Raw genomic sequence first — 25,090 nt, forward strand, 5'->3', positions numbered from 1 at the left:
AGAACCCACTGTTTTGGTTTTGTTTTTTTTGCAGTCCAGGCACCCGTAACACTCCTCCAACACCACGTTTCAAAGGAATCTACTTTCTTCCTATCAGCTTTCCGTATGGACAGCCTTCATTCCATAGTCTCTTGTTCTTCGGCATTTCTTTGTTGTATGTTTGATGACTAGCCCAACAAAGCTGAAAAGCACCTGCAGAATTCCAGCTTCTAAGAAGCCAAATTGTAGGTGACATCAAGTCACAGTGTATGTCGTCGGTCTGTTGCGTGCACCAAAAGCATCACAACATTACAAGCCCCACGAAAGGCTCTATGTGTACTCATAAAACGTGCGAAAGTGTCTTTTGGCTGTATTTGAACATCTGTCCAGTGCTTATCATACTACAATGGATTTGGAAGAGATGAGAAAAAGATATTAGAGAAGTAAATTTATTTGCGTTTCCCCCCCCCCCCCAAACTCTGTGGAAATGTTTCTCCTTGAATATTTTCCCCTCCGCATTTCCCCCCTCTTTGTTCCTTATATTGTTCCTTCTTCTTCCCTCTGCTTGGTGTTTTAGAGTTGAAACCTGAGCGGTGCCAAGTTTGTAGTCTTTAGGCACTATGTAAATGATGATGATGTCAAATGTGTCTTCTTTTGCAGCGTTGAAGAAAACTATGGCAAAGTTGTCCTTAACCAATACAAGTCACAAGACAGCTTACACAGGTATAGTAACATGTCAGTCTGTACCGCCCCACCCATTTTTCTAAACTGTAACAGAAATGAAGCCTACATATGTTTGCTCTGGATAATATTTAATTTACTTAACATACACTATTATGTTAGAGAGCCAGCGGGGTGTAGTGGTTAAGAGCGGTGGTTTGGGTTTGGGGGAACAGAGAAACCGGGGGGGGGTTACATTTCTGTTGGAGCTATAGGAATGCAGATTTATCCTACACACCAAACTTGAAAAGCCTGATCCAAATATCCATTTTCAAGGATGTGAGGGAGACTGTAGGGTCTTCTTCATTTCAATCTGACTTCAGGCTCATTTTAGAACAGAAACAGCCTTGTTCTGATAGACAATCTGCATTTACATCTGGGTGACAGTAAAGTATCTCTTTTGATTCTCTTGGATCTCTTAATGGCATTTGCCATGGTCGATTATTATGTTCAAATGGCCTATGTGTGGGCTGGGTAAGCTGATTTGGACAAATTATGCCTGACTTGGAACATTAACTTTGATTTTCAAGTTCATTTTAAGGGGCTGGTTTTGAACTTTCAAGCCTTATAGGACCTAGGGCACCCATTTCTGAAGCATGGCCTCTTCCAGTGTAGACCCACGCTTCAGTTATGCTCCTTGGACCAGCTGCTGCTTAATGTACCTCCCCCTAGAGTTGTTCATTCTGTCTCTGCCCACACGTGAGCTTTTTCAGTCAGTGCTCCCATTTTATAGAATGGCCTACTTAAAGAGGTAAGAGAGTGGTGGTTATTGATTGAACTTTACTGTTTATTAAAGAGCCAGCGTGGTGTAGTGGTTAAGAGTGGCGGACTGTAATCTGGAGAGCTGGGTTTGTTTCTCCACTTCTCCACATGAGCAGTGGACTCTAATCTGATGAACTGGATTTGTTTCCCCACTCCTACACACTAAACCAGTTGGTTGACCATGGGCAAGTTACAGCTCTGTTAGAGCTCTCTCAGCCCCACCTACCTCACAGGATGTCTTTTGGGGAGAGGGGAAGGGAAGGTGATTATAAGCCAGTTTGACTGTCCCTTAACTGGTAGAGAAAGTCGGCATATAAAAACCAACTCTTCTTCTTCTTCTGAACTGGATTGGGTTCCTCACTCCTACACAAGAAGCCAGCTGGGTGACCTTGGGCTTGTCACAGTTCTCTTAGAGCTCTCTCAGCCTCACCAACCTCACAAGGTGTCTGTTGTGGGGAGGGGAAGGAAAGAGATTGTAAACCGGTTTGATTCTCCTTACAAAAAAGTTAGAGAAAATCGGCATATGAAAACCAAGTCTTCTTCTTCTTCTTCTCAATTGCCAAGGGTAGTGAAAAATTATATTGCATTAGGGATTTATCATCATGGTTAAATCAGCCCACATTCAAATAAATGAAATTGGACTAAACAACGGTGGTAGAATATTTACTACTCAGGATATGACTATGTGCTCACGTGCACAAACTTGATGATTTTGTGGAAGTATGCAGCCAGTTTCCCATCAGTCATTTACTTATTAATAGTCAAGAAAAACTATAACATGTATTAAATATCCTCAAATAATCACCTCAACTAAGATAGAATAACGTATTCATAATTCAGAATATCAAAGGTCAACCAGCTGGCAGATTAATTGGTTTATTTTGGTGGTTGAAAGTCATATTTAATGTCTTTAAAATCCTTCTGTTAACGATAATTAACTCATCTCTCTTAATGACAGGAATGCAGATGAAAAGGATGAACAGAAAGCTTTGCTTAGCCGGTATAGATCGGATACTACTTTAAATAGGTATGGGACTTACAGGTGCTATTTTATTGTCTTGCATTTCATAGAATCATAGAGTTGGAGGGGACCACCAGGGTCATCAAGTCCAGCCCCCTGCACAATGCAGGAAATTCACAACTACCTCCCCCCACACACACACACAGTGACCAGAAGATGGCCAAGATGCCCTCCCTCTCATCATCTGCCTAAGGTCACAGAATCAGCATTGCTGACAGATGGCCATCTAACCTCTTCTTAAAAACCTCCATGGAAGGAGAGCTTACCACCTCCCGAGGAAGCCTGTTCCACTGAGGAACTGCTGTAACCGTTAGAAAATTCTTCCTAATGTCTAGACGGAAACTCTTTTGATTTAATTTCAACCCGTTGTTTCTGGTCCGACCTTCTTGGGCAACAGAAAACAATTCAGCACCATCCTCTGTATGACAGCTCCTCAAATACTTGAACATGGTTATCATATCCCCTCTGCTGGTCTACATTACCATGATTGAATGGAATGAGGCTCTTGGATGGCTAAAAATGGCTGTGCTTGTTATTTCAATCACTCTGTATACCTGTGGTGTGGGAAAACCCGGGTACAGGAAATAGTTGCACTTGGACTAGCTAGACCTACGTTCAAATCCACGTTCATTTACAAAGCTCACTAGAGGACTGTGGGCAAATTGCTATCTCTCATCCTCACGGTGCAGTCGTGAACAGAGCTACATCCTTGTAAGCCTGTTGACTTCAATGGACTTGGAAAGGTGTAACTGTGCTGAGACTGAACAGTAATTTACCCCACAGTGGTGTTGTGATGATACATTGGAATAACCCCTCTTCTGAAGTTCTGGGTTCCTTGGAGAAAGGGTAGGACACAGATGTGATAAGTAATAAATGCCTTGCAAAGATATTTTGTCAGTTTATCTAGAAGTACTGAATTGTACTTCTAGATAAGGGGCTGTGGCTCAGTGGTAGAGCATCTGCTTGAAATGCAGAAGGGTCCCAGGTTCAATCCCTGGCATCTCCAATTAAAGGGACTAGGCAAATAGGTGATGTGAAGGACCTCTACCTGAGACCCTGGAGAGCTGCTGCCAGTCTGAGCAGACGACACTGACTTTGATGGACCGAGGGTCTGATTCAGTATAAGGCAGCTTCATGTGTTCATGTGTGGTTTTGAGTAAGGTGGCGTAGCAGAGCAACTTCGGGATTTTCTGAATGACACCTCTGCCCATGACCTATTTCAATTTAATGTCAGGCCTTATTTGGGACTGAAATGGCTTCAGTAGCTTTGCTGGGTGAAATCCACTTGGCAGATGGGAAAGGGTAATGCATTCTTATTGATCCTTCTACGTCTTCCAGCAGCCTGACATTGTAGATCATTCTATTTCGATGAGGGGGGATCAAAATTATGGTGGAAATTAGAGGGACGTCTCTCTATTAGTCTGGTTCTCATATGACCATTAGGTGGAAATGCTGATTCTGCTCTATGGGATTATATCATTTTATTTTAAGATTAAACCATACCATTTTTGGCAGATCCTAGAGCGACTCCCCCAACATCTTGACGCCACTTCTGGTTTCTGCTGGAAGTGACATCAAGCAACAGCCCAATGCTAGCCCCCCGTTTCCCCTTTTTTTTCCAAATGGCAGCTCCACCCCCCAGAATGCCCTGGGAATGCCTTCCAAGACACCGGCTTGGAGAACGCCAGCAGGAGGCCACGCCGGCATCTGAGGGCTGCACTGCCACCCCGGTCCAGGGAAGCCGGCATAAGTGCCCCTGTGCCGGCGTCCGTGCCAGTTTGCATGGCGCAAGTGGCATGGACACCAGCGTAGGGGTCACGCTGCCTCCAAAGGAATTTTGGCCCCCAACCTCAGGAATGCACTGTGATTAGGAGTAGGAGACCTGGCTTCCCTAGTTGTCTGTATTATATGGTAGACGGCTACTTTTAATTGTAAATCACCTTGAGTGCCCTAATACCAGGAGCTTGGTAACTGAACCATTTCAATGGAAGTCAGGAAAAGGTTTTTCAACAGTGATATAAAATCTATAAAGGCCAGGAAAGGGCATAAGCCTTTTCTTTAATGTAAATCTAATGGCTTAATGAAATCAATGTTGAGCACAGTGACACCGCCTTCTCTGGTTTGAAGTAATGACTGTAAACTCCTCAACTGTGTTCCGCAAGGAATCATATACGAAGAGCTTCTTCCAATCATATTGATCCCCAGAAACCACTGTGAAGAAATTCCATATGGAGCAACGAGGGATTGCTTTGATTGCAAAAGGCCCTTTACTTCTTCATTAAAGGACTTGTCAAAAGTATTTGATATCTCTCCTTATCATGCAAGACTCATATCTCACCTTATCGTGCAAGACTCATTTAGAGAGGAATTAACAATAATATTATTGGGACATTGAATAATTCATTGGTTTTTCTTTCATGAAAAGCTTAAATTGAAATAACTCTGAAAGCCGGCAAACTTTTTCAAACAAATAAGCAATAACGTTGTATCGAGTCAGCTGTTATTCTAGCCCTTTCTCCTCATTATCACTGTACAACTGTGTGCTGCAGTTGCAGCAAGCTTTTTCTGCTTTGCTAGGAAATGTCTGAAGTTGACGTTTTATTTCAGGCATTTTTAAAAGATTGTTTCTGCTCTTCAGTTTTAAAAAAAACACCTTAATTTTGCTACTTCTCTTTGTTTAGAATTTCTGACAGGAATAATGATGACAAAGCAAATACCCTTCCCACTTTGGCGAGCAGGCCAAATAATGGGTATGTACAAGCACTGCTTCAGAGTCTTCAATTCATTTTTAGACCTGTTTGGGGGAATCTGGGGGTGGCACTGGCAAACCACCCCATCAACAAGGTCTGCCTAGTAACCGTCGGGATGTGGCGTCACCCCATGGGTCAGGAATGACCCGGTGCTTGCACAGGGGACCTTTACCTTTACCTTTTTGGGGGGAATCATATCGAATTTTATTGTTTGTTCCCATATTTTGTTAATCAATTGTGTCTTATTGTTTTATTCTTTGATGTAAACTGCCTGAGCCCTGTCTTGGCAGGTGGAAGGTGGTGTATAAATATGACAGACAGACAGATCAGAAGAAGAGGAAGAGGAGGAGGACGAGTTGGTTTTTATACCCTGATTTTCTCTACCTTTAAGGAGTCTCAAACCAGCTTACAATCGCCTTCCCTTCACCTCCCCACAACAGACACCCTGTGAGGTAGGCCGGTTTGATTCTTCCTTAGAGAAAGTCGGCATATAAAAACCAACTCTTCTTCTTATATCAACTAGAACTTGTGAATACAGAGGTAATTTTCTTGGGTCAGTAGCTTAGCACAGCCCTCCTCCTCCACCTTTCTACCTAGGCAGAATTCCCAAGGATCAGATTGGCATTGCTATTGATGTTTATTCTGCAGACTGAGAGCTGGAGCGTGGTCTGTAGTCACGGACAGGATGCCACCCAAGAGAGCATCTGGCTCATGATATTTAGAAGCACTTGGGTATCAGGATGGATCTCCTTCCTAGACTTGAAGGATATCGTTCATTCTTAAAGAGACCGATCTACTTAAAATTTTTTAACATTACCATTATTAACAAATAATCAGCCAGCTGCAGAATTAATACATGGGGGGAAAGCCAAGTTCAATAATGTTAAATTTGGCATTTTTTATAATAAAATGAAGCACACTTAATATTAACTATTTGAAAAACCCAACTAGGTCAATTTCCAATTTGTATCATGGCTTTTGAATGTATTCGTTATAGAGGTTGAGTATGCCTTATCCAGATTGCTTGGGACCCAAAGTGGTCCGTATTTTGAATCTTTTCGTATATTGGAATGTTTTGGAATTTTTGCATATACATAAGGAGATATCTTGGGGATGGGACCCACGTTCATTTATGTTTTATATACACTTATACACCTACCCTGAATGTAATTTTAAACAACATTTTTAATGATTTTGTGTACATTGAACCATCAGAAAGCAAAGGTGTAACTATCTCACCAGAATACCTGCATCAGCTGTTAAACAAGAGCAACAACAAACTAACAACAGCAGGCTTTCGGTCTCCATCTATGATGCAGTGTACACTGTATTTAATTTTTTTAGGCAAGAGGAAACATTGAAAGTAGGCGGCATAGATTTGCTTGCATGCAGACTCGAAGGGTCCGGTTTTCAGATCAGTCTGGATAAGGGATGTCCAGATAAGGGATACTCTACCTGTATTATCAAATGAATCACATCATTAGTTCTTGTCAAGGAAGGACTATTCTTGTGGTAAACCGTGCTGCTATCTTTCTGTGATCTTAAATTACGTTTGAAAACACTCAATTGTTCCATTCTCTCAGCAAGGAATTAGTTGTACCTGGGACCACGGGCATTGCCGCATCTCCAGTGAAGAAGAAAAGGTATTTAAAGACTTCTTAATTCTTACTGCCATGGAATATGCACTGTGGATATAAATATAAATGTTTTAGTATTGAAGCTGACCCGGGGAGACCAAATATTAAGTGGTGTAGAAGAATTGACCCTTATGCCAGAAAATTATATAAGCTTGGGGTAAAAACTAGAGGTTACAGAATCCAAATTTGGTCGTTTAAAAATGTCATGAGGGCCCAAACTTGACTGGGCCGGCAGCATGGTGGGGCCAGGCAATCTTGTCCCCCACCCTCCACAAACACACACGTTTTCAAGTGCAAAAACAATGGCTGTTTGAGCACAGGAAAAGGCACGTGACGGGGAGGGGACAAGACCACCAGGTCCTTTCAGCGGCCTCACAACGTTTTTAAATGGCATCTGTGTCCACAGGTCGGACTGTTGATGCCATATGCTAAGGGCCTTGGAAAAATATTTACTCTCTGAAATTTTTATTAAGAGAGGAAAAAAGCAGAAATACATTGTGGCAAGCTTTGAATCTTGTTGAAATGAAAAACTTAATCGGCACAATCCAGCAACAGTTGGACATTTTAAAGTCACATTGGTTGGGAGAGTTGAAGGGGGATTTAAATTGACTCACAGGCTGCAAAGCATCTTAGATTTTCTTTCATCCTAACATGAAAGAACTAGCAAAACAAGCAATTATCCGTTAATTTTGAACAGGCAGTCATGGATGCCGCCCCCAGTTCCTGGTCAGAAGCCCACCTTTGACAACACGGAACCCCACAAAAGGTAAGAACTGTAAGTTTTTTAAAATCAGAGTCTAGGTTCAAATGCTGCACCCTCAGCAGTATTAAATGGAAGATATGGAAATCTACCGTGCTCTGACAGACTTTGCTCATGCAATTCAAAGAAATTGACACATTATCTCATAAGATGATGGAATGCCCCCTCCTTAAACACCACCGAGATAAATGGATCACCCCCATACTGGCGAGAATTCCTGCCTCCATAACAAGAAACAAAATAGTCCCCTTTTTGCTGATGGATGGAGATCCAAATATAACATTGGATCCAAATATCTCTCCATCATATTTTCCTCTAAGAAATAACTGCTCAGGACCTATGGGTCATAGGAGCAAAGAAGGAAATGAAAATCTAGGTTCACTTCTAAAATATTAGGAAATGCTTGAAAACAATTTGTCCTCGGGTCACTTTGGCAACTTCTGCGCAGCTGTTTGAAATCTCATGGCTTCCTGTCTGACCAACAAATTTATCCAGGCTTGAAAAATTGACCTTTTGTGTGTGTGTGTGTGTGTGTGTGTGTGTGTGTGTGTGTGTGTGTGTACGTTTGTAAACCACAAAAGGAGTTTGGGCATTGTGGGGTAATAATGTATAAGTGTGTAAATAGAGCCGCAAACGTTACCTTCAGTTCACCCAAAATCACGTTAGTTTCAGTAAGATAAATTTAAAAGGCCGATATGCTTAATTTTGGCAGGAATGTGCCCATTATTTGTATTTTGTATTGAGTCGGACGGTCGGTAATAAAAATAAGGTGGAGTCTCACGCCAACACACTAACAGAGCAGTCCTAAGGAGAATTTAAAAGGTAAAGGTCCCCTGTGCAAGCACCGGCTCATTCCTGACCCATGGGGTGACGTCACATCCTGACGTTTCCTAGGCAGACTTTGATTACAGGGTGGTTTGCCAGTGCTTTCCCCAGTCATCGACCCAGCAAGCTGGGTACTCATTTTACCGACCTCGGAAGGATGGAAGGCTGAGTCAACCTTGAGCCTTGAGCTACCTTGAGTCGTCTTGTTAGTGGCTTCCTAGAGGCACCTGGTTGGCCATTGTGTGAACAGACTGCTGGACTTGATGGGCCTTGTTCTGATCCAGCAGGGCCTTTCTTATGTTCTTATGTACCTGAAACCGACTTCCGTCGGGATCGATCTCAGGTCGTGAGCAGAGCTTGGAATGCAGTACTGCAGCTTACCACTCTGCGCCACGGGGCTCATGCAAGGAGAATTACGCCCTTATAAATCCATTGATTTCGGTGAGCTTAGAAGGGTGTGACTTTGCTTACGATTGCACTCTGAACAGTCTCAGATGGGCAATAAAGTCAATGATTCGGGGCGTAGCATTTAAATACTCACCATTAGGAATCTCAACCAATTAAAGAATTTAAACTTACAAAGACCTGAAAGTAGGTACCTTCCTGAGACACTGAGGAGAGCGGCAAGTTAGTTTATATTTTAATTTAAAGGCTAAACAAAACAGAAGTCCAGTGGCACTTGAAATGCTAACAACATTTATTATAGCACAAGCTTTAATGAGTCAGATCTCACTTCTTCAGGTTTCAGTTAGAGGACATCTGGAGAAATGAGGCTAGGGTTACCAGCTCTGAGCTGGGAAATTCCTGGAGATTTGGGGGTGGAGGGCAGAGTCTGGACTGGGGAGAGAGTTCAACAGGGATGCTCATGCATAGAGTCCACTATCCAAAGCTGCCGTTTCTTCCACAAGAACTGATTGCTGTAGATTGCAGATCAGTTATAATCCCGGGAGATCTCCCAGTCCCACCTGGTGGTTGGCAGCCCTAGCTGTCTTACAGACTTCTGTTTTGTTTTGCTTCAACAGACTAACATAGCTACCCTTCTTGAATAAACGAAGGCTATTACATATTATAAATTCCATGTTGTATTAACACCCCAGAACCAAATTAAACACACCCTTACCTCTCAGCTCTTAACATCCCCCCCCAGCGTGGCGTAGTGGTTAAGAGCAGCGGACTCTCATCTGGAGAACAGGGTTTGATTCCCCACTCCTCCACATGAAGCCAGCTGGGTAACCTTGGGCTAGTCACACTCTCTCAGCCTCACCTACCTCACAAGGTGTCTGTCGTGGGGAGGGGAAGGGAAGATGTTTGTAAGCCGGTTTGATTCTCCCTTAAGTGAGAGAGGAAGTCGGTGTATAAAAACCAACACTTCTTCTAGTCACAGTTCTCTCCAAACTCTCTCAGCCTCACCTACCCCACAAAGTGTCTGTTGTGGGAATGGGGAAGGTGATTGTAAGCTGGTTTGAGACTCCTTACAATAGAGAAAATCGGGGTATAAAAACCAACTCTTCTTCTTCAAATTATATTTTAGTAGATTAATCTACTGATTAAAACAGTTTAATTTTATTATGGATGTTAGAGGAACTACACTTCAGAGGGGTGCGCAAGTATTTTCCACAATTCAGTTCTTGCTTATGCTAATCTGAAATCAGGCACTGGGTTACAATGTTTGCTTGAAAAAGTAGCACTAAAAAAAAGCCTATGGAAAGAGGCAGGGTCATGGCAGAAGCGAGTGGTGAGTTTTCTTGTAGATAATGCTTTTTAAAACCCTGCAGATTGATTGATTTTGGAAAGGTTAGAATGGTTCAAAAGAAAGAAATCTTCAGCAACTTCAAAGTCTGAGCTACTTTTCTTTCTTTTCCTCTCCTGTTACCCCATTTGAATGCTAAAATTGCCAATGGCTCAATGTCCTTCATTGGAGGGTAGGTGGCTTGTGCTTGATGCATGCAGAAGGTCATGGGTTCAATCCTCACCAGGCTTCAGTTAAAGGACCCTAGCTAGCTGCTTCAGGGAATTATTCGGGGATCTGTTTTTCGGCTCCCTTTAATTGCAGCCATTTTTTGGTACACAAAAAAACCCCCTGAAAAATACCGAAAAGGTATTTTCCGATTCTTTTTCGGTTTAGCATATCAATATGCACAGCCCTACCTCAGACCCCCATGAAGCCCTGAAAGAGATTCTTGTGGGTTCCTTTTTGGAAGGACTTGTTGCTAACGCCTGTGTGTAGACACCAAGGGGGCCACACCCCTTATTTTCCTTTCTGCTTGTTCTATCAGTAGTAATAGGACTGCAAGACGATGTCACTCAGTAACGGAAAGGGTTCCTTTTTTGCACAGGCAGGTGCAGAGACAGGTGCAGAGGCAGGTGCTCCTCCTCTTCCTATCATGTGACTCTTACGTCACATGCTTACAACATAGGGGGTCCTTGATGCAGCCTAGGGGTTAAAGGTGGGTCCTGGGTCTAGAAGGTTTAACAGCCACTAGTCTAAAGGGCCAAACTGCAAACTAGCAAGTTCTGAGTTCAAATTTTGTGTGGTGTCTTTATTCAGACCATTGTCTCTTAGTCCCAACCCTTCAGTGCTGTTGGGGTGAGTTGAAAGGATTGGTGATATAATAAAGTTCCTTCAACACCTTAAACTGTTATAGGTTAATATGGCAAATGCCATTAAAAAACATTCATATCAGTTACAGAATTAAAATTGGAGAATATACAGTAACTAAAACTATAGGATATACGATTCATAGACAGTTTATATAATTTGAAAAGACCTCAAATTAATAAAATATTCTCCACAGAATTTAGCGACTGGCTTCACCCTCTGGTCTGATCCTTCCCATAGGAGACTCTTCAGTCTCCCTTCCTCGGAGCTATCCTTTATTAGATTAAGGAGAGGGAAAATTAGCGTGTATCAGACTTCCTGATAGAAAGAGCACATGAAAAAGACGTGTGCACTGCGCAGTAGATTCAGCTTCACCCGGCTTGCAGGGACATCCCCATTCAGATCTGGGTAATCTCCTAAATCTGCCTTCTAGGATCGCCGAGGGTAGGGCATAGCTTCTAGCAAGCAAAAAAGCCCTTCTTTGTTTGTTTGTTTCCAAATACCACCTTAAACAGTTATCTATGCAGATTGCTAAGTATTATGTCTGACCGTATTCGCTTATAGCTTATTGTATTTTTATCATGCTGCTCAGTGAAAAACTGACTCAAAGTAGCTTACAGCTCTCAAAATGCAATGCAAATATCAATCAAAATATAATGCAAAATGGTGCTCAGGGAGGCGGTTTTCATCAGGGGCTGGGTGCCGGCGTAAAAAAGCCTTGTCACCTGCCATCCTTCCCTCTGATGGCTTTGAGGTGTGTCTGAACAACAACAACAACAAATAATCCATTTCATAATCCTTTTCATTTCTCCTGAAATATATTCATGAGTTCAGCGAGTGAGTGAATTCAGTGCTTCTGTTTCTTTGTGTAGGCGATCCTGGACTCTACCAAATACAGCTGCAGCCGTCGCCGTAAAAGATAATAAACCGTAAGGATGAGCAGTATCGTTATTTTTGTGTTTATTTAAAAAATTGTGGCTACTTCACATGTCATTTTTTAAAGACTACACCAAGGGAGAGCCAGCGTGGTGTAGTGGTTAAGAGCTGTGGTTTAGAGCGGTAGACTCTGATCTGGAGAACCGGGTTTGATTCCCCCGCTCCTCCATAGGAGCGGCGGACGCTAATCTGGTGAACTGGATTTGTTTCCCCACTCCTCCTCATGAAGCCAGCTGGGTGACCTTGGGCTAGTCACAGCTCTCTTAGAGCTCTCTCAGCCCCACCTACCTGACAGGGTGCCTGTTGTAGGGAGGGGAAAGGAAGGTGATTGTAAGCCAGTTTGATTCTTCCTTAAGTGGTAGAGAAAGTCGGCATATAAAAACCAACTCTTCTTCTTCTTCTTCAAGGTCATTTTAAGCGTGCACCTAAAATGTAAAGGATGAATGCAACAAACCTGGATATTGTATGCAGGTGTCTTTTTTAGGGGGCCCTGGTTGGCTGGCTGCATTTCATACTGAGCATGCATTTCCTGGTAAACCACTTAGTATGTATAATGCAGGAAAAGAGGAAGACCCAGCAGGAAAAGAGGAAGACCCAACAAGAGATGGATTGACTCAATAAAGGAAGGCGCAGCCTTCAATTTGCAAGATCTGAGCAAGGCTGTCAAAGATAGGATATTTTGGAAAATCCCAGAAGCAGGAGCCCTTGCTGGCATGGGGGGCATTCCAGAGGCATTCCTAACCCCTTTGGCCCCAGGAATGCCCCCTTGAGCTGTGGCATGGCTAACCATGCCACAACTGAATAGGGAATGCTGAAGGGTGTCTATTTTACCAGAACCCCATTGACAAACTCATTCAGAGTACGGTACCTTATTTAGATGACCCCATATCTCCCCTGACGGAATGGCATTCAATTGGTGTGTGTGTTAAGTGCCGTCAAGTTGCTTCCAACTCAGGGCGACCCTATAAAGTCCTCCAAAATGTCCCATCCTTAACAGCCTTGCTCAGATCTTGCAAATTGAGGGCTGTGGCTTCCTTTATTCAGTCCATCCATCTCTTGTTGGGTCTTCCTCTTTTCCCGCTGCCCTCAACTTTTCCTAGCATGACTGTCTTTTCCAGTGACTCTTGTCTTCTCATAATGTGACCAAAATAAGATAGCCTCAGTTTAGTCATTTTAGCTTCTAGGGTCAGTTCAGGCTTGATTTTTTTATTAAACAATTTTTTATTATGTTTTTCAAAAGACAAAGGAAAAGGGGAAGATTTGATCTATAACCCACTGATTCATTCAATCTAGCCAACATAAATAATCATCTATAATGTGGGACTATCAGGAAGTTACACTATGTTGGAAAATAATTGTGGTAGCATTAAACCTAGGTATAAAGGTGAACATACTCTTCGTACTCTTCTCATGGTGCTTCTAAAACCCAGTTTTTGCAGGCAGATCAAGATTAAAGAAAGAGCTGCTGACGGAGTGGGCTCTTGTTTACCTGTTATTAATTATATATTTTAAGCTGTGCATTTTAATTAATTTTATTTTAATGTTTTAATTATATATATTGTTGGTACCCTTCTCGGGTACTGACTATCTTCTGACAAAAGTGTGATAACTATTTTTAATCAGTTTTTCTTTCTTTCTGCAGAGTGGCCTCTCCTTCAGACAAAACTGGAGGTCCAAAGAAGTATGTATCTTATTTCATAGTATTTACACTTGGTTGAAATTATCTGGATCTCTTTCAGTCTGGATTCTGACCTGGCCATGGATTCTGGCGTTGGTCACCCAGTGAGATGATCTACACTGGGGTTCCCAACACAGCGCCTGTGGGCACTATGGCACCCGCCAACATCTTTCCTGGCGCCCACCAAGTGCTTTTTAAAATGGGCGGGACCAAATGGGGCTCCTGTCTAGTTGGCCATTGGAGATCTGATCGGCCGTACAGATTAGCTCAAAAAGGTTGGGGACCCCTGATCTACACTGATCTGCTGGTCAGGGAGGGGTGTCTCTGATGGTTCTCCTGGACCTCTCTGTGGATTGTCTGGCAGGATTAGGTTTCAGTTATGTTGTCCTATGTTGGTTTTATATCTTTCTGGGAGGGCAGATTTCAGAAGGTGTTACAAGCATCTCCCTGCTATAATCTGTGCAATGCTGCATGATACGGGGAGGAATTTCCCACATCTCTGATGAGACCACTAACCAGGGCCGACCCTGCTTGGCTTCTGAGATCTGGTGAGATCGAGCTAGCCTGGGCCATCCAGGTCAGGGCAAGTTTAAGTTTAATGCCTCTTTAAACACCACTGTTTTGAAAAGTCAAAACTTCAATCTGGATGTTGATAGTGGTGCCAAGACTTTAAAGATATTCAGGAACAGTCAATGAAATATGTAATTAGCTTATTTTTTTGCAAGTCCATACACAGCCAAAGGAACCTGCCCTCCCAGTAATAAGACTACTTTTGAATATCTGATAAGCAAATGTGATTCCTACATTAAACAAGTGTTCAACTTTCTTCCACAGGATGGTGCACACATCAGAGCCAATGACACCTCCAAAGCCAAATCATGTTGTGAATGACCAACTCAGAACAAGGTAACACAAACCGATGTAGCTGATGATTTGTGCTTTGTGGAATAATATAATAGCTGTGACCCAGCCTAAATGAAGCTCTAAAAGGTTTCAGCATGAGAGGCTGAAGCCAGGAGAGTTAGGCTCTTACCGCACTTGTATTCCCAGCGATGTATTAAGAGTTTGAAAATGTTATAAAAATACTGTTCACACTTTCTATGTATTCCCACTGATGTATTAAGAGTTTGAAAACGTTATAAAAAATACTGTTCACACTTTGTTTGGCCCCTTTAGCTGTGAAGACGTCTTCCAACCATTTATAAGCCGTGGTATCCAAAAAACCCTTTAAAGCGATGTTTTTTACATTTTTAAACTCTTAATACATTGCTGGGAATACAAAGTGCGGTAACCCCCATCATGACGCTGGTGAAATTTGCCAGAAGTGTTTTATATCCCTTGTGAATGTGATTTCAGGCTTAAAAATCCGGGGCAAACTATGTTACATGCACAGGCATGTAATAAAACCCAAACTTCTGCTGTATCTAGGCAAAGCAACATTGGGAGAGGTTGCCTAGCTCTTCTCTCATATGTTGCTGTTGTGCTGCAACCCCCCCACCCTGCGCAATATTTTTCTCACAACCGACTGGGATAGGGTTGCCAACCTCCAGGTGGTGGCTGGAGATCTCCTGCTATTACAGCTAGGGTTGCCAGGTCCCTCTTCTCCTCCAGCGGGAGGCTTTTGCATGTAAGCATGCATGCGCACGTCGACGCACGCGTGCCACTTCTGGTTTAGAACCGGAAGTGCCGCCTCGCAAGGGGCCTTATACCTCTTAGTTTGAGTGGTAAAGCGGCCCTTTACCACTCAAACTAAGAGGTATAAGGCCCCTCGCGAGGCGGAACTTCCAGTTCTAAATCGGAAGTGATGCACGCGGTATGCACGCACGTATGCACATTTGTCCGCCAACCCTCAGGTGGTCGGCAGGCGGAGGGGTCAATTGCCAGGGGGTTGCCCATCACCAGCGGGCACCTGGCAACCCTAAGTACAGCTGATCTCCAGGCGACAGAGATCAGTTCACCTGGAGAAAATGGCTGCTTTGGAAGGTGGACTCTATGGCATTATACCCCATTGAAGTCCCCCCCTCCCCAAACCCTGCTGTCCCTAGGCTCCTCCCCCAAAATCTCTAGGTATTTCCCAATCTGGAGCTGGCAACCCTAGACTGGAGCCCCATGTTGTTTGGCTCTCAGCTCTGAAGAAAGGCTAAATTAGTCCTTCACCCTGATTCTGCAAAGACTTACTTCTGGGGCATGTTGCAAGATGGGCAGGAAGCTGTATTATTGTTAGGTCTCCCACCTTGTTGTACACATGAACCATTATACAGTTCCTCTACATTAGGCACACATTTGAGCATGAAAACATTTAATGTGAAATGCAGCGCAGAATATCTGTCATTCCTCGTCAAAGGGACCTGAGATGCTCAGGAGGAAGGAAGGCTTATAAATATTTTAAATAGATTAATAAATACAAATAAGGGTTAGGAGGAAGAGCCTTCATGTGAGTCAGAGCAACATGCAAGATTTCTGCTCTGACAGAGCCAGTTCACACATTATGAAATTCCTGTGTCCTCCACACCTAAAGTTATGTGCCCAGAAATTAATTCCCAAGTGCACACCTGCATGATTATTATCAGAACCATGGCATATGGAGAGAGTGAGCTTAAATGTCCCCCTCCCGGACCATTTTCCTCATCCAAAATGGCAGCTGCTTACCTCACTGAGGAAATGTACGTTAAGTGTTAGGACACATTTCTCAATCCAACATGTGGAAGACGTGAGCACTCATGAATTGGCCCTTGCATTCAGCAGTTGCCCTGACCTGGATAGCCCAGGGTAGCCTGATCTCATCAAGAAGCCAAGCAGGAAGCTAACCCATGGTTAGTTCTTGGATGGGAGACTGCCAAGGAATTCCAGGATTGCTACACAGAGGCAGGCAATGGCAAACCACCTCTGTGCCTTGAAAACCCTACGGGGTTGCCATAAATCAGCTGCAACTTGACTGCTCTTTCCACCACCATGATGCTTTTGTCATCTAAGCTGGCCTTCCTCCCCCCTCCCTTATTATAATATGATACTGTAATTTATGGAGGCCCTGGTTGCCTGTAGGCCCTGCAGCGATGCCTATGTTTCTATGGGAGCTGTCAGCTATTTTAATTGTCTAATTATTTACTATTACTATGTATTTATTATTTATTATTCCCTATTACTATGTATGGGTGTGAAAGCTGGACAGTGAAGAAAGCTGATAGGAAGGAAATAGATTCCTTTGAAATGTGGTGTTGGAGGAGAGTGTTATGGATACCGTGGACTGCCAAAAAAACAAATCAGTGGGCTATAGATCAAATCAAGCCTGAACTGACCCTAGAGGCTAAAATGACTAAACTTAGGCTGTCGTACTTTGGTCACATTATGAGAAGACAAGAGTCACTGGAAAAGACAGTCATGCTAGGAAAAGTTGAGGGCAGCAGGAAAATAGGAAGTCCCAACAAGAGATGGACTGACTCAATAAAGGAAGCCACAGCCTTCAATTTTCAGGATCTGAGCAAGGCTGTCAAAGATAGGACAGTTTGGAGGACTTTCATTCATAGGGTTGCCATGAGTCGGAAGCGACTTGATGGCACTTAACACACACACAATTAGTTTTATATGTTGGGATTTTATTGTATTTTATACTGTTTCTATTGTATTCATGATACACTGTGAGCTTCCCTGAGCCCGGTTTGGGCCAGGTAGTGAGGGCAGGATATAAAACTAACTAAGTAAATAAATAAAAATCCAGCAGTTAATTTCTAAAAACGAATCAGCTGGCAAAAGCAAAATAAATGCCATAAGACGGCTGCAAATTGACAACACTTTACACACACATATTGTTTAGAAAGAGTAAAATTACAGACGAAACAAAAGACAACTATTTCTTTTGCCAGCGTGGTTAGTGGTTAAGAGCAGTAGTTTGGAGCAGTGGAGTCTGATCTGGAGAAATGGGTTTGATTCCCCACTCCTTCACGTGAGCGGCGGGCTCTAATCTGGTGAACCGGGTTGGTTTCCCTGCTCCTACACCTGAAGCCATCTGGGTGACCTTGAGCTAGTCACACAGTTCTCTTAGAGCTCTCTCAGCCCCACCTACCTCACAGGGTGTCTGTGGTGGGGAGGGGAAGGGAAGGTGATGGTAAGCCGGTTTGAGTCTCCCTTAAGTGGTAAAGAAAGCTGGCATATAAAAAACCAGCTCTTCTTCTCTCATTTGGGATTGCCACCAAGAATATTTGCCTTTTATATTTACATCTGCTGCTGAAACCAATTGGGAGATGAAGAAGCCGCAGCTCCTCCTGTTTGCTTGATTCCCCCTGCCTGCTGTAACAAGTAGGAAATCGAGGTGTGCCTGAAAAACAAGCAAGTGAGGAGGGCGGATGGCAGGATTCAGGCAGGAACAGGCGGCCCCGTTTCCCCTGAGCTGACAGGTCTCGTCATAGACCTGTAATTTTTAGGGATGTGATCCTTCAGCATCTTTGCATATAGCCTGAGGCTGTTCTGCTAAATCCCACAGCATATACTGGAGCGCTTAAGAATAACGGAGCAGCGTTCCCCCGCCCCAGTTTCACTCCTTTACAAACTTGGGGCTGTGCAATATTATTCTAGGACGGAAACGTCGCGTGGCTGTCGCATTTCCGTCGTCGGATCTGGAGATCTTAGAGAATAAAATAGCAGCGCGCTAACTGGGAAAGCGACCTGCCTACTTGCAAAGGCTTCTTTAAACCCTTTCCTAATCTCCTTCCTCATTCATTTCATATTCACCCTCCCCGGTGGTTCTTATTATCATATCGGGCTTTCCCTTTCCCCTGCACCGTTGGTAGAGAACTGTAGTAGCAGCATCTGACGGAGCTACAAGTTGCTATGGCAACCTTGCTATATGGCTATTTTCCGTCAGTGTCTCAGCTATAAGCAGCTTGAAAAAGCTTAATTGGGCAGATTCTTTATCCTGGAACAGTATCCTTAAATTTGGCCCCGGGGGTGCGGGGGATATGACACCTGTCTGAATGGATGGGGAGAGTTCAAAGTCTATGAATGGTCCCAGGATGATCCCAGAATGACAGACATTTGTAAAAATGAATGCCAAAAAACACCTGATTTTTTTAAACCACTACATGTATATTAAGGGGATTATTAAAATATGCTAGGAAAAGTTGAGGGCAGCAGGGAAAGAGGAAGACCCAACAAGAGATGGATTGACTCAATAAAGGAAGCCACAGCCTTCAATTTGCAGGATCTGAGCAGGGCTGTCAAAGATAGGACATTTTGGAGGACTTTCATTCATAGGGTCGCCATGAGTTGGAAGCAACTTGACGGCACTTAACACACACACACATTAAAATATATTTTAACGAAGGGAGGATGAAGGAAGTGCTTTTTGGATTTGCACAAAAGGTTGCGTGGAAATGTGGTTTTCTGACATTAATCCTAACAATTCAATCTTAATTTTGCAAATATCAGAGAGGAATCATTTGCACAACCTGGTCATTTGGTAGGACAGCTGTATGCTTGAAAAGGCGCAGCGCTCGCTCTAAGACTCTGTGTTAGCTATGCATCTGTACCTGCTATCAAAGTAATGTTTCCTGTTTCATAACCTATTTTTATGAGATGAAAATTAACAACATCAGCAGTAGAAAAAGTACGGGGTAAGGGGAAAATGAAGCAAGTATGTACTGAAAGTGCAAACTTTGCCTCACAGGTGCATGTTCTCAAGGAAATGATGCTCTGTAGTGAGGAGCCAAGTGGGGGAGGACATTTCTTTTCTACAGCACAGTCTTTATGCACAGACATGGTTAGAAACAGCAATCCAAAATAATGGGTTTATGAACAGCCTGAGACAATTAAGTATGTCAATTGGAAATTAGCTCTCAAATGCATTTTTGTCCAGAGAAGCCAAGTCAACAAGATACAGTACTCCAAGAAAGGAGCATGACTAAGGTCAGCAGGAGAGATGGATGGGTTCAGTGACCTTGAAGTAAAACTAGTTGCCTCCAGATTCTTAAAGTGGCAGGTGATGCTCCCAAGTTTGAACCTGGCAATCTGGTTTGAAACCCAGATTGGTCTTCCCCTACATCTAAGATCAGCTTGTTCTGCAGAAAGCCATCCTGTATCAGACCAAGGCCCATCAAGTCCAGCAGTCTGTTCGCATAGTGGCCAACCAGGTGCCTCTAGGAAGCCCACAAACAAGACGACTGCAGCAGCATTATCCTGCCTGTGCTCCACAGCACCTAATATAATAGGCATGCTCATCTGATCCTGGAGACAATAGGTATGCATCATGACTAGTCTCCATTTTGACTAGTAGCCATGAATATGAATCATTCCTGTCCTACAGGTTGCATTCCAAAATAAGGGAAGAAAGGCTACATTGTGCGGAAAGAATACTTTTGAACAGCTTTCTTTCTAGCCATAGACGGTTGCCATCTGGTTAAATTTGCAGCCAAATATTCTAGCGTTATCTCTTTTTCAGTGCAAATAATCCACTTGTTTCTGTGTTTTAGAACTATTCAGGAATACTCAAGCTGGCTCATTAGTTGTGAAGTCAATAGCAAGTTTCGGAGACTATGTTTATACTGAAAGCACAACGGAGCAAGTTGGCATTACTGTCCCAGTAATTCTTCGCTCATCCACTTCTTTTCAAAACACCCTGAAAGGCAGCTTCTTCTCCACCATTTAATTCCCCAAATTACTGTACTCAGCAGTTCAGAATATTTTTTGGCAGACTGCAAAAATGCTTTAACGGCTGATTGCAGAACTGTTTAGCTTCTAATTCATGGTCTAAGCGTCAGTGAGGTGAATTTAAATAAACCTGGCACTCTGGTCAATGCCTTGGCAGAGCATGAAGCTGCGTCCTAAATCAGAACAAATGCTGCTCCTGTCTGAGCCTCATTTACTGGCTGGCTTACAAATCACCCATCTGAGCGCTGACCCGAGCAAAAATAGCCCGAGCCTAGCCAATCAAAACTAGGCAATCCTGACTTATTTGATGACACGTTGTAGAATGTGGCCCTTTTTTCCTAAGGTCCGGTTCCCGGTTTCCGCGAAGGTGTATTGGTCTTTTCATTGCTGATTCTCCACCACGCGAGAAAAAGAGATACTACTCTTTTTTTGGCTTATGTTAATTCATGTATTCAAATTTTCTGTTGCCTAGCATTTGGAAGGCTAACAAATGCTAACAAAAAAAAAAACCCTGTAAGGTTCAATGGAATGCATGCATGGAATTGCTTGCGCCACTGAGGAACACACTGGAAAGCCTTGTTAGGCGTGAGAACGTCAGGGCACACCCAGAGACCTGAGGAGTTTCAGGGTGATGCTGAATATTCATTGTGGCTCTAGATCTGTTGATCGACAACACAACGCATTGAGTGAATAGAGGAAATAGTGTACAATTATTGTTTTTATTCATGCAGTGCCATGAACACACATGGCACTTAAGAGTTTCATAAGCTAAAAAGCCGAGCCCCTGCCCTCAAGGAGCTTACAATTTAAATTTGTCTATCGAGGAGACAGAGGGAGAAAGGGATGACTATGTGAACAAATGCAGTCACCCTTAAGCTTGATTGTGATTTGAGTGAGTCAAAAACTTCATGGAAATAAATTGATTGATGGTTGTAAAACTTTGCTGGAGGCTTTCCTCTTTCCTCTTTGGAGTCTATGCACCAGAAGTCTCCAAACTCAAATCTGGAAGTATTTGAATCCCCACCCCTAGAAATGCAGCTTTGTAATTGGCTGTAGTGAGAGAAAAGTTCCATCCCCAAAATCCCAATTGCTGCATAAAAAAGCATTTTAAGAACAAACACAAAAAATTGAGCTATTTGATAGGAAGTGGGGGCCGGGGGGGGGGGAGAAACCCAACCCTAATTTTTAAAAGCCTTCTGCTCAGAAAGGACTCTGAGGAAGCAGGAAGCTTGACATGCTGTTCTGTTCATGGGATAGCATTATTTTTCACGGGATTTCATGTGAAAGGGACACAGTCTAATTTTTGTATTGAACACTTGAGGGCCTACAATTAGGGTTGCCAGCTCTGGGTTGGAACATACCTGGAGATTTTGGGGGTGGAGCCTGAGGAATGCGGGGTTTGGAGAGGGGAGGGACTTCAGTGCCATGGAGTCCAAATGCCAAAGCGGTCATTTTCTCCAGGTGAGCTGATCTCTGTCGGCTGGAGATCAGTTGTAATAGTGAGAGATCTCCAGCTAGTACGTGGAAGTTGGCAACCCTACATAGAGTCCACCTTCCAAAGCGGTCTAATTGCCAAAGCTGCCATTTTCTCCAGGGAAATTGATCTTTGTTGCCTGGAGATCAGTTGTTAGCGGGAGATCTCCAGCCGTTACCTGGCGGTTTGGTAATCAAAATGAAGACTAGTGCTCTAACAATAGAGTATTGTAAAAAAGACCAGAACTTATGACCTTAACAAGAAAAATACTTGTATTACACAGTTCCACTGAAGGTAATACAATTTGCACAAAGTAGCAACCAAAGCAGTCGAAAATATACATACAGAAGTACAATATTGTACAAAAGGTAAGTGTCATCAGAAGCCAAATATTATCTTCAGTTGGGTTTCCGGTAAAAATCCCATTTCGCTTATTCTTTCTCAATTAAGGCAATCCTGAGACGAAACATACAAGAACATATGTTCCTGAAGCAAGGCGTGTACCTTCCTGCTATCAGCAGATGGCTATCTGAGTCATCTTTTGATGAAGTTATTCTAATAATGAATTAAAATAGTTTAGCTTGATAATGTCTATTCTCCTGTGAGCGGGAATTCTGTGTTTTTATTTTGCTTTTGTCTAAAGAGAATTTTTTTTAAAACCCTGTCAGACTTGGGGAATTATGCCATTTAATTAAACTCATGCTACCTTGGTACAATTTATCGTATGGCATTTGTGTTACACATAATTAAAGGATTCTGGAGTTTGGGAATTTCACTATTTTTAGCTGCAGTTGAAGTATAACTGCCAAGATAATTCTCTCTGGATTGTCTAGAAGATTGTTGCAGTTTGGCTGACTGCTGCTCTAATTTAGTTCAGAGTGACTATTTATATGAGGCAAAACGATTTTATCTGTTTTTTAGGCAAATGTGTCCAGCAAAACCCAGCAAAGCAGATGCTGACAGAAACACTACTACAGAGAGGACTAGGAGGTAGGACCAATAGGATTGAATATTATAATAACAAAGATGAAATAAATTTTACCTGAATTGTTTAGTGCTTCAAGTATCATGTGCACACTAAGAATTAAAAATATGGACCAAGTCCTAAGTACCAGAGAGCCAGCGTGGTGTAGTGGTTAAGAGCAGGTGGACTCTAATCTGGAGAACCAGGTTTGATTCCCCACTCCTCCACTTGAGCAGCGGACTCTAATCTGGTGAACTGGGTTGGTTTCCCCATTCCTACACATGAAGCCAGCTGGGTGACCTTGGGCTAGACACAGTTCTTGCTTAACTCTCTCATCCTCACCTACTTCACAAGGTGTCTGTTGTGGGAAGAGGAAGGGAAGGCAATTGTAAACTGCTTTGAGTCTCCTTAAAGGTAGAGAAAAGCAGGATATAAAAACCGACTCTTGTTCTTCTTCTTCAGTGTGAGACTAATCATTAAGGCTGATGAGCATTTTCTTTGGTAGGGAAAAAATCAATCTTAATTAACTATTCAAATGACCTGAAAATCCAGGACCTTCTGTTATAAAGATTCCGCTTGGCTTGTTTGAACATCAAATGAATACTTTAGGTCCCTTCCAGTTGTATTTTTTTCTGTACTCCACTGACGATGTTTTGTCTCCAAAGAAGCCAAGACCTGGACAGTCTCATCCAAGTCAAAGCTGCAGCTGATAAAAGTGAAAGGGGGTAAGTCTCAGAAGGCTCTTTTGCGTCATTGGCTTCCAGTTGGTGCCTAATCATGGAACTATGGAGAGGGCAGAGACTTGGACTTCTAGAATGAGTTCATTTCCAGCATAGTCCCTTGGGATGAAAACACAGGAGGTCATAAACAGCGTCAGGTTAGGGAACCCTGGGCCTATTCAAACAACAGGTGTTCTCCCTCCTCCCCTCCTTTCTTGGAGCCTATGGCATGGTTAGATAAGGACCAAGTGTTGGGTTTACGGGCTTCCTCTCCTACCAGACTTCCACATGTAAGAGCCAGCGTGGTGTAGTGGTTAAGAGTGGTGGTTTGGAGCGGAGGACACTGATCTGGAGAACCGGGTTTGATTCCCCACTTCTCCGCATAAGCGGTGGAGGCTAATCTGGTGAACTGGATTTGTTTCCCCCACTCCACATGAAGCCTGCTGGGTGACCCTGGGCTAGTCACACTCTCTCAGTCCCACCTACCTCACAGGGTGTCTGTTGTGGGGAGGGGAAGGGAAAGTGATTGTAAGCTGGTTTGATTCTCCCTTAAGTGGTAGAGAAAGCCGGCATATAAAAACCAACTCTTCTTCTTCTTCTACACATGGTGGAATGTTAGGTTTACTTTTAATTTACTCACCTAGCCAATCAGGTGAATGCATCGCTTCATTTTTATTTGGATTATTATAGGAGTTTGTGGATTTATTCTCCCAGCCTCTCTCCCTGTGTGTAAAGTGCCATCAAGTCACAGCCAACTTATGGTGACCCCAGTAAGGGGCCTTAAAAGCAAATGGGAAGCAGAGGTGGTTTGCCATCGCCTTCCTCTGCAGAGCCTTCCTTGGTGGCGTCCCTTCCAAGTACCAACCCTGCTTAGCTTTCGAGATCTGATGAGTAGAAAAGAGCAAGAGTCCAGTAGCACCTTAAAGACTAACAAAAATATTTTCTGGCAGGGTATGAGCTTTCTGAAGAAGTGAGCTGTGGCTCACGAAAGCTCATACCCTGCCAGAAAATATTTTTGTTAGTCTTTAAGGTGCTACTGGACTCTTGCTCTTTTCTACTACTGCAGACAGACTAACACGGCTACCCACTGTGAGATCTGATGAGATCGGGCTATGCCATGCCGCCTTTCCATCCATTTTCTCACCCTACCCACCCTAGCCTGATCTCGTCAGACCTCAGAAGCTAAGCAGGGTCAGCCCTGGTTAGTATTTGGATGGGAGACCACCAAGGAATACCAGGGTTGCTGTGCAGAGGAAGGCACTGGCAAACCACCTCTGTTAGTCTCTTGCCATGAAAACCCCAAAAGGGGTCGCCATAAGTCGGCTGCGACTTGATGGCACTTTACACACACACACACGCACACACACACACACACACACACCCTTTAAAAATCAATGAAAAATATTTATCCTTCCTCACACAGTTTGTGTGGATAATCACCCAAAAAACGTTAATTACCATTTTGAAACTTACACATTTGTCTGATATTGTACTGGCATGGCATCATTCCTGGTTGCTAATCTTATGAAAGAGTGCATCCTTAGGAATGGGAATTTATTTCCATGGAAAAACAAGGTATTGAAAAAGTTTCCACCTAAGACACTAGTAGTGGGACATCCTGAATTCA

The 25,090-nt window shown here is 43.2% G+C and overlaps 1 protein-coding gene and 1 non-coding gene across 2 annotated transcripts in view; both read left to right on the top strand.

The window, feature by feature from the left end:
- Nucleotides 1-25,090, top strand: part of SCEL (sciellin) — an 84,759-nt gene that overhangs the window by 35,719 nt on the left and 23,950 nt on the right. Inside the window, exons 4-12 of the mRNA XM_056862127.1 lie at nucleotides 640-702; nucleotides 2,420-2,488; nucleotides 5,164-5,232; nucleotides 6,816-6,875; nucleotides 7,567-7,635; nucleotides 13,632-13,670; nucleotides 14,502-14,573; nucleotides 22,702-22,770; nucleotides 23,410-23,469. Coding sequence (XP_056718105.1) covers nucleotides 640-702; nucleotides 2,420-2,488; nucleotides 5,164-5,232; nucleotides 6,816-6,875; nucleotides 7,567-7,635; nucleotides 13,632-13,670; nucleotides 14,502-14,573; nucleotides 22,702-22,770; nucleotides 23,410-23,469 — 570 coding nt within the window. The remainder of the gene's footprint in view (nucleotides 1-639; nucleotides 703-2,419; nucleotides 2,489-5,163; nucleotides 5,233-6,815; nucleotides 6,876-7,566; nucleotides 7,636-13,631; nucleotides 13,671-14,501; nucleotides 14,574-22,701; nucleotides 22,771-23,409; nucleotides 23,470-25,090) is intronic.
- On the top strand, nucleotides 3,416-3,488 carry TRNAF-GAA (transfer RNA phenylalanine (anticodon GAA)). Its single transcript has one exon. It is a non-coding gene; the product is annotated as a tRNA-Phe (tRNA).

The sequence above is a fragment of the Euleptes europaea genome, chromosome 16 (assembly GCF_029931775.1).
Source record: "Euleptes europaea isolate rEulEur1 chromosome 16, rEulEur1.hap1, whole genome shotgun sequence".
Taxonomy (NCBI): Eukaryota; Metazoa; Chordata; class Lepidosauria; order Squamata; family Sphaerodactylidae; genus Euleptes; species Euleptes europaea.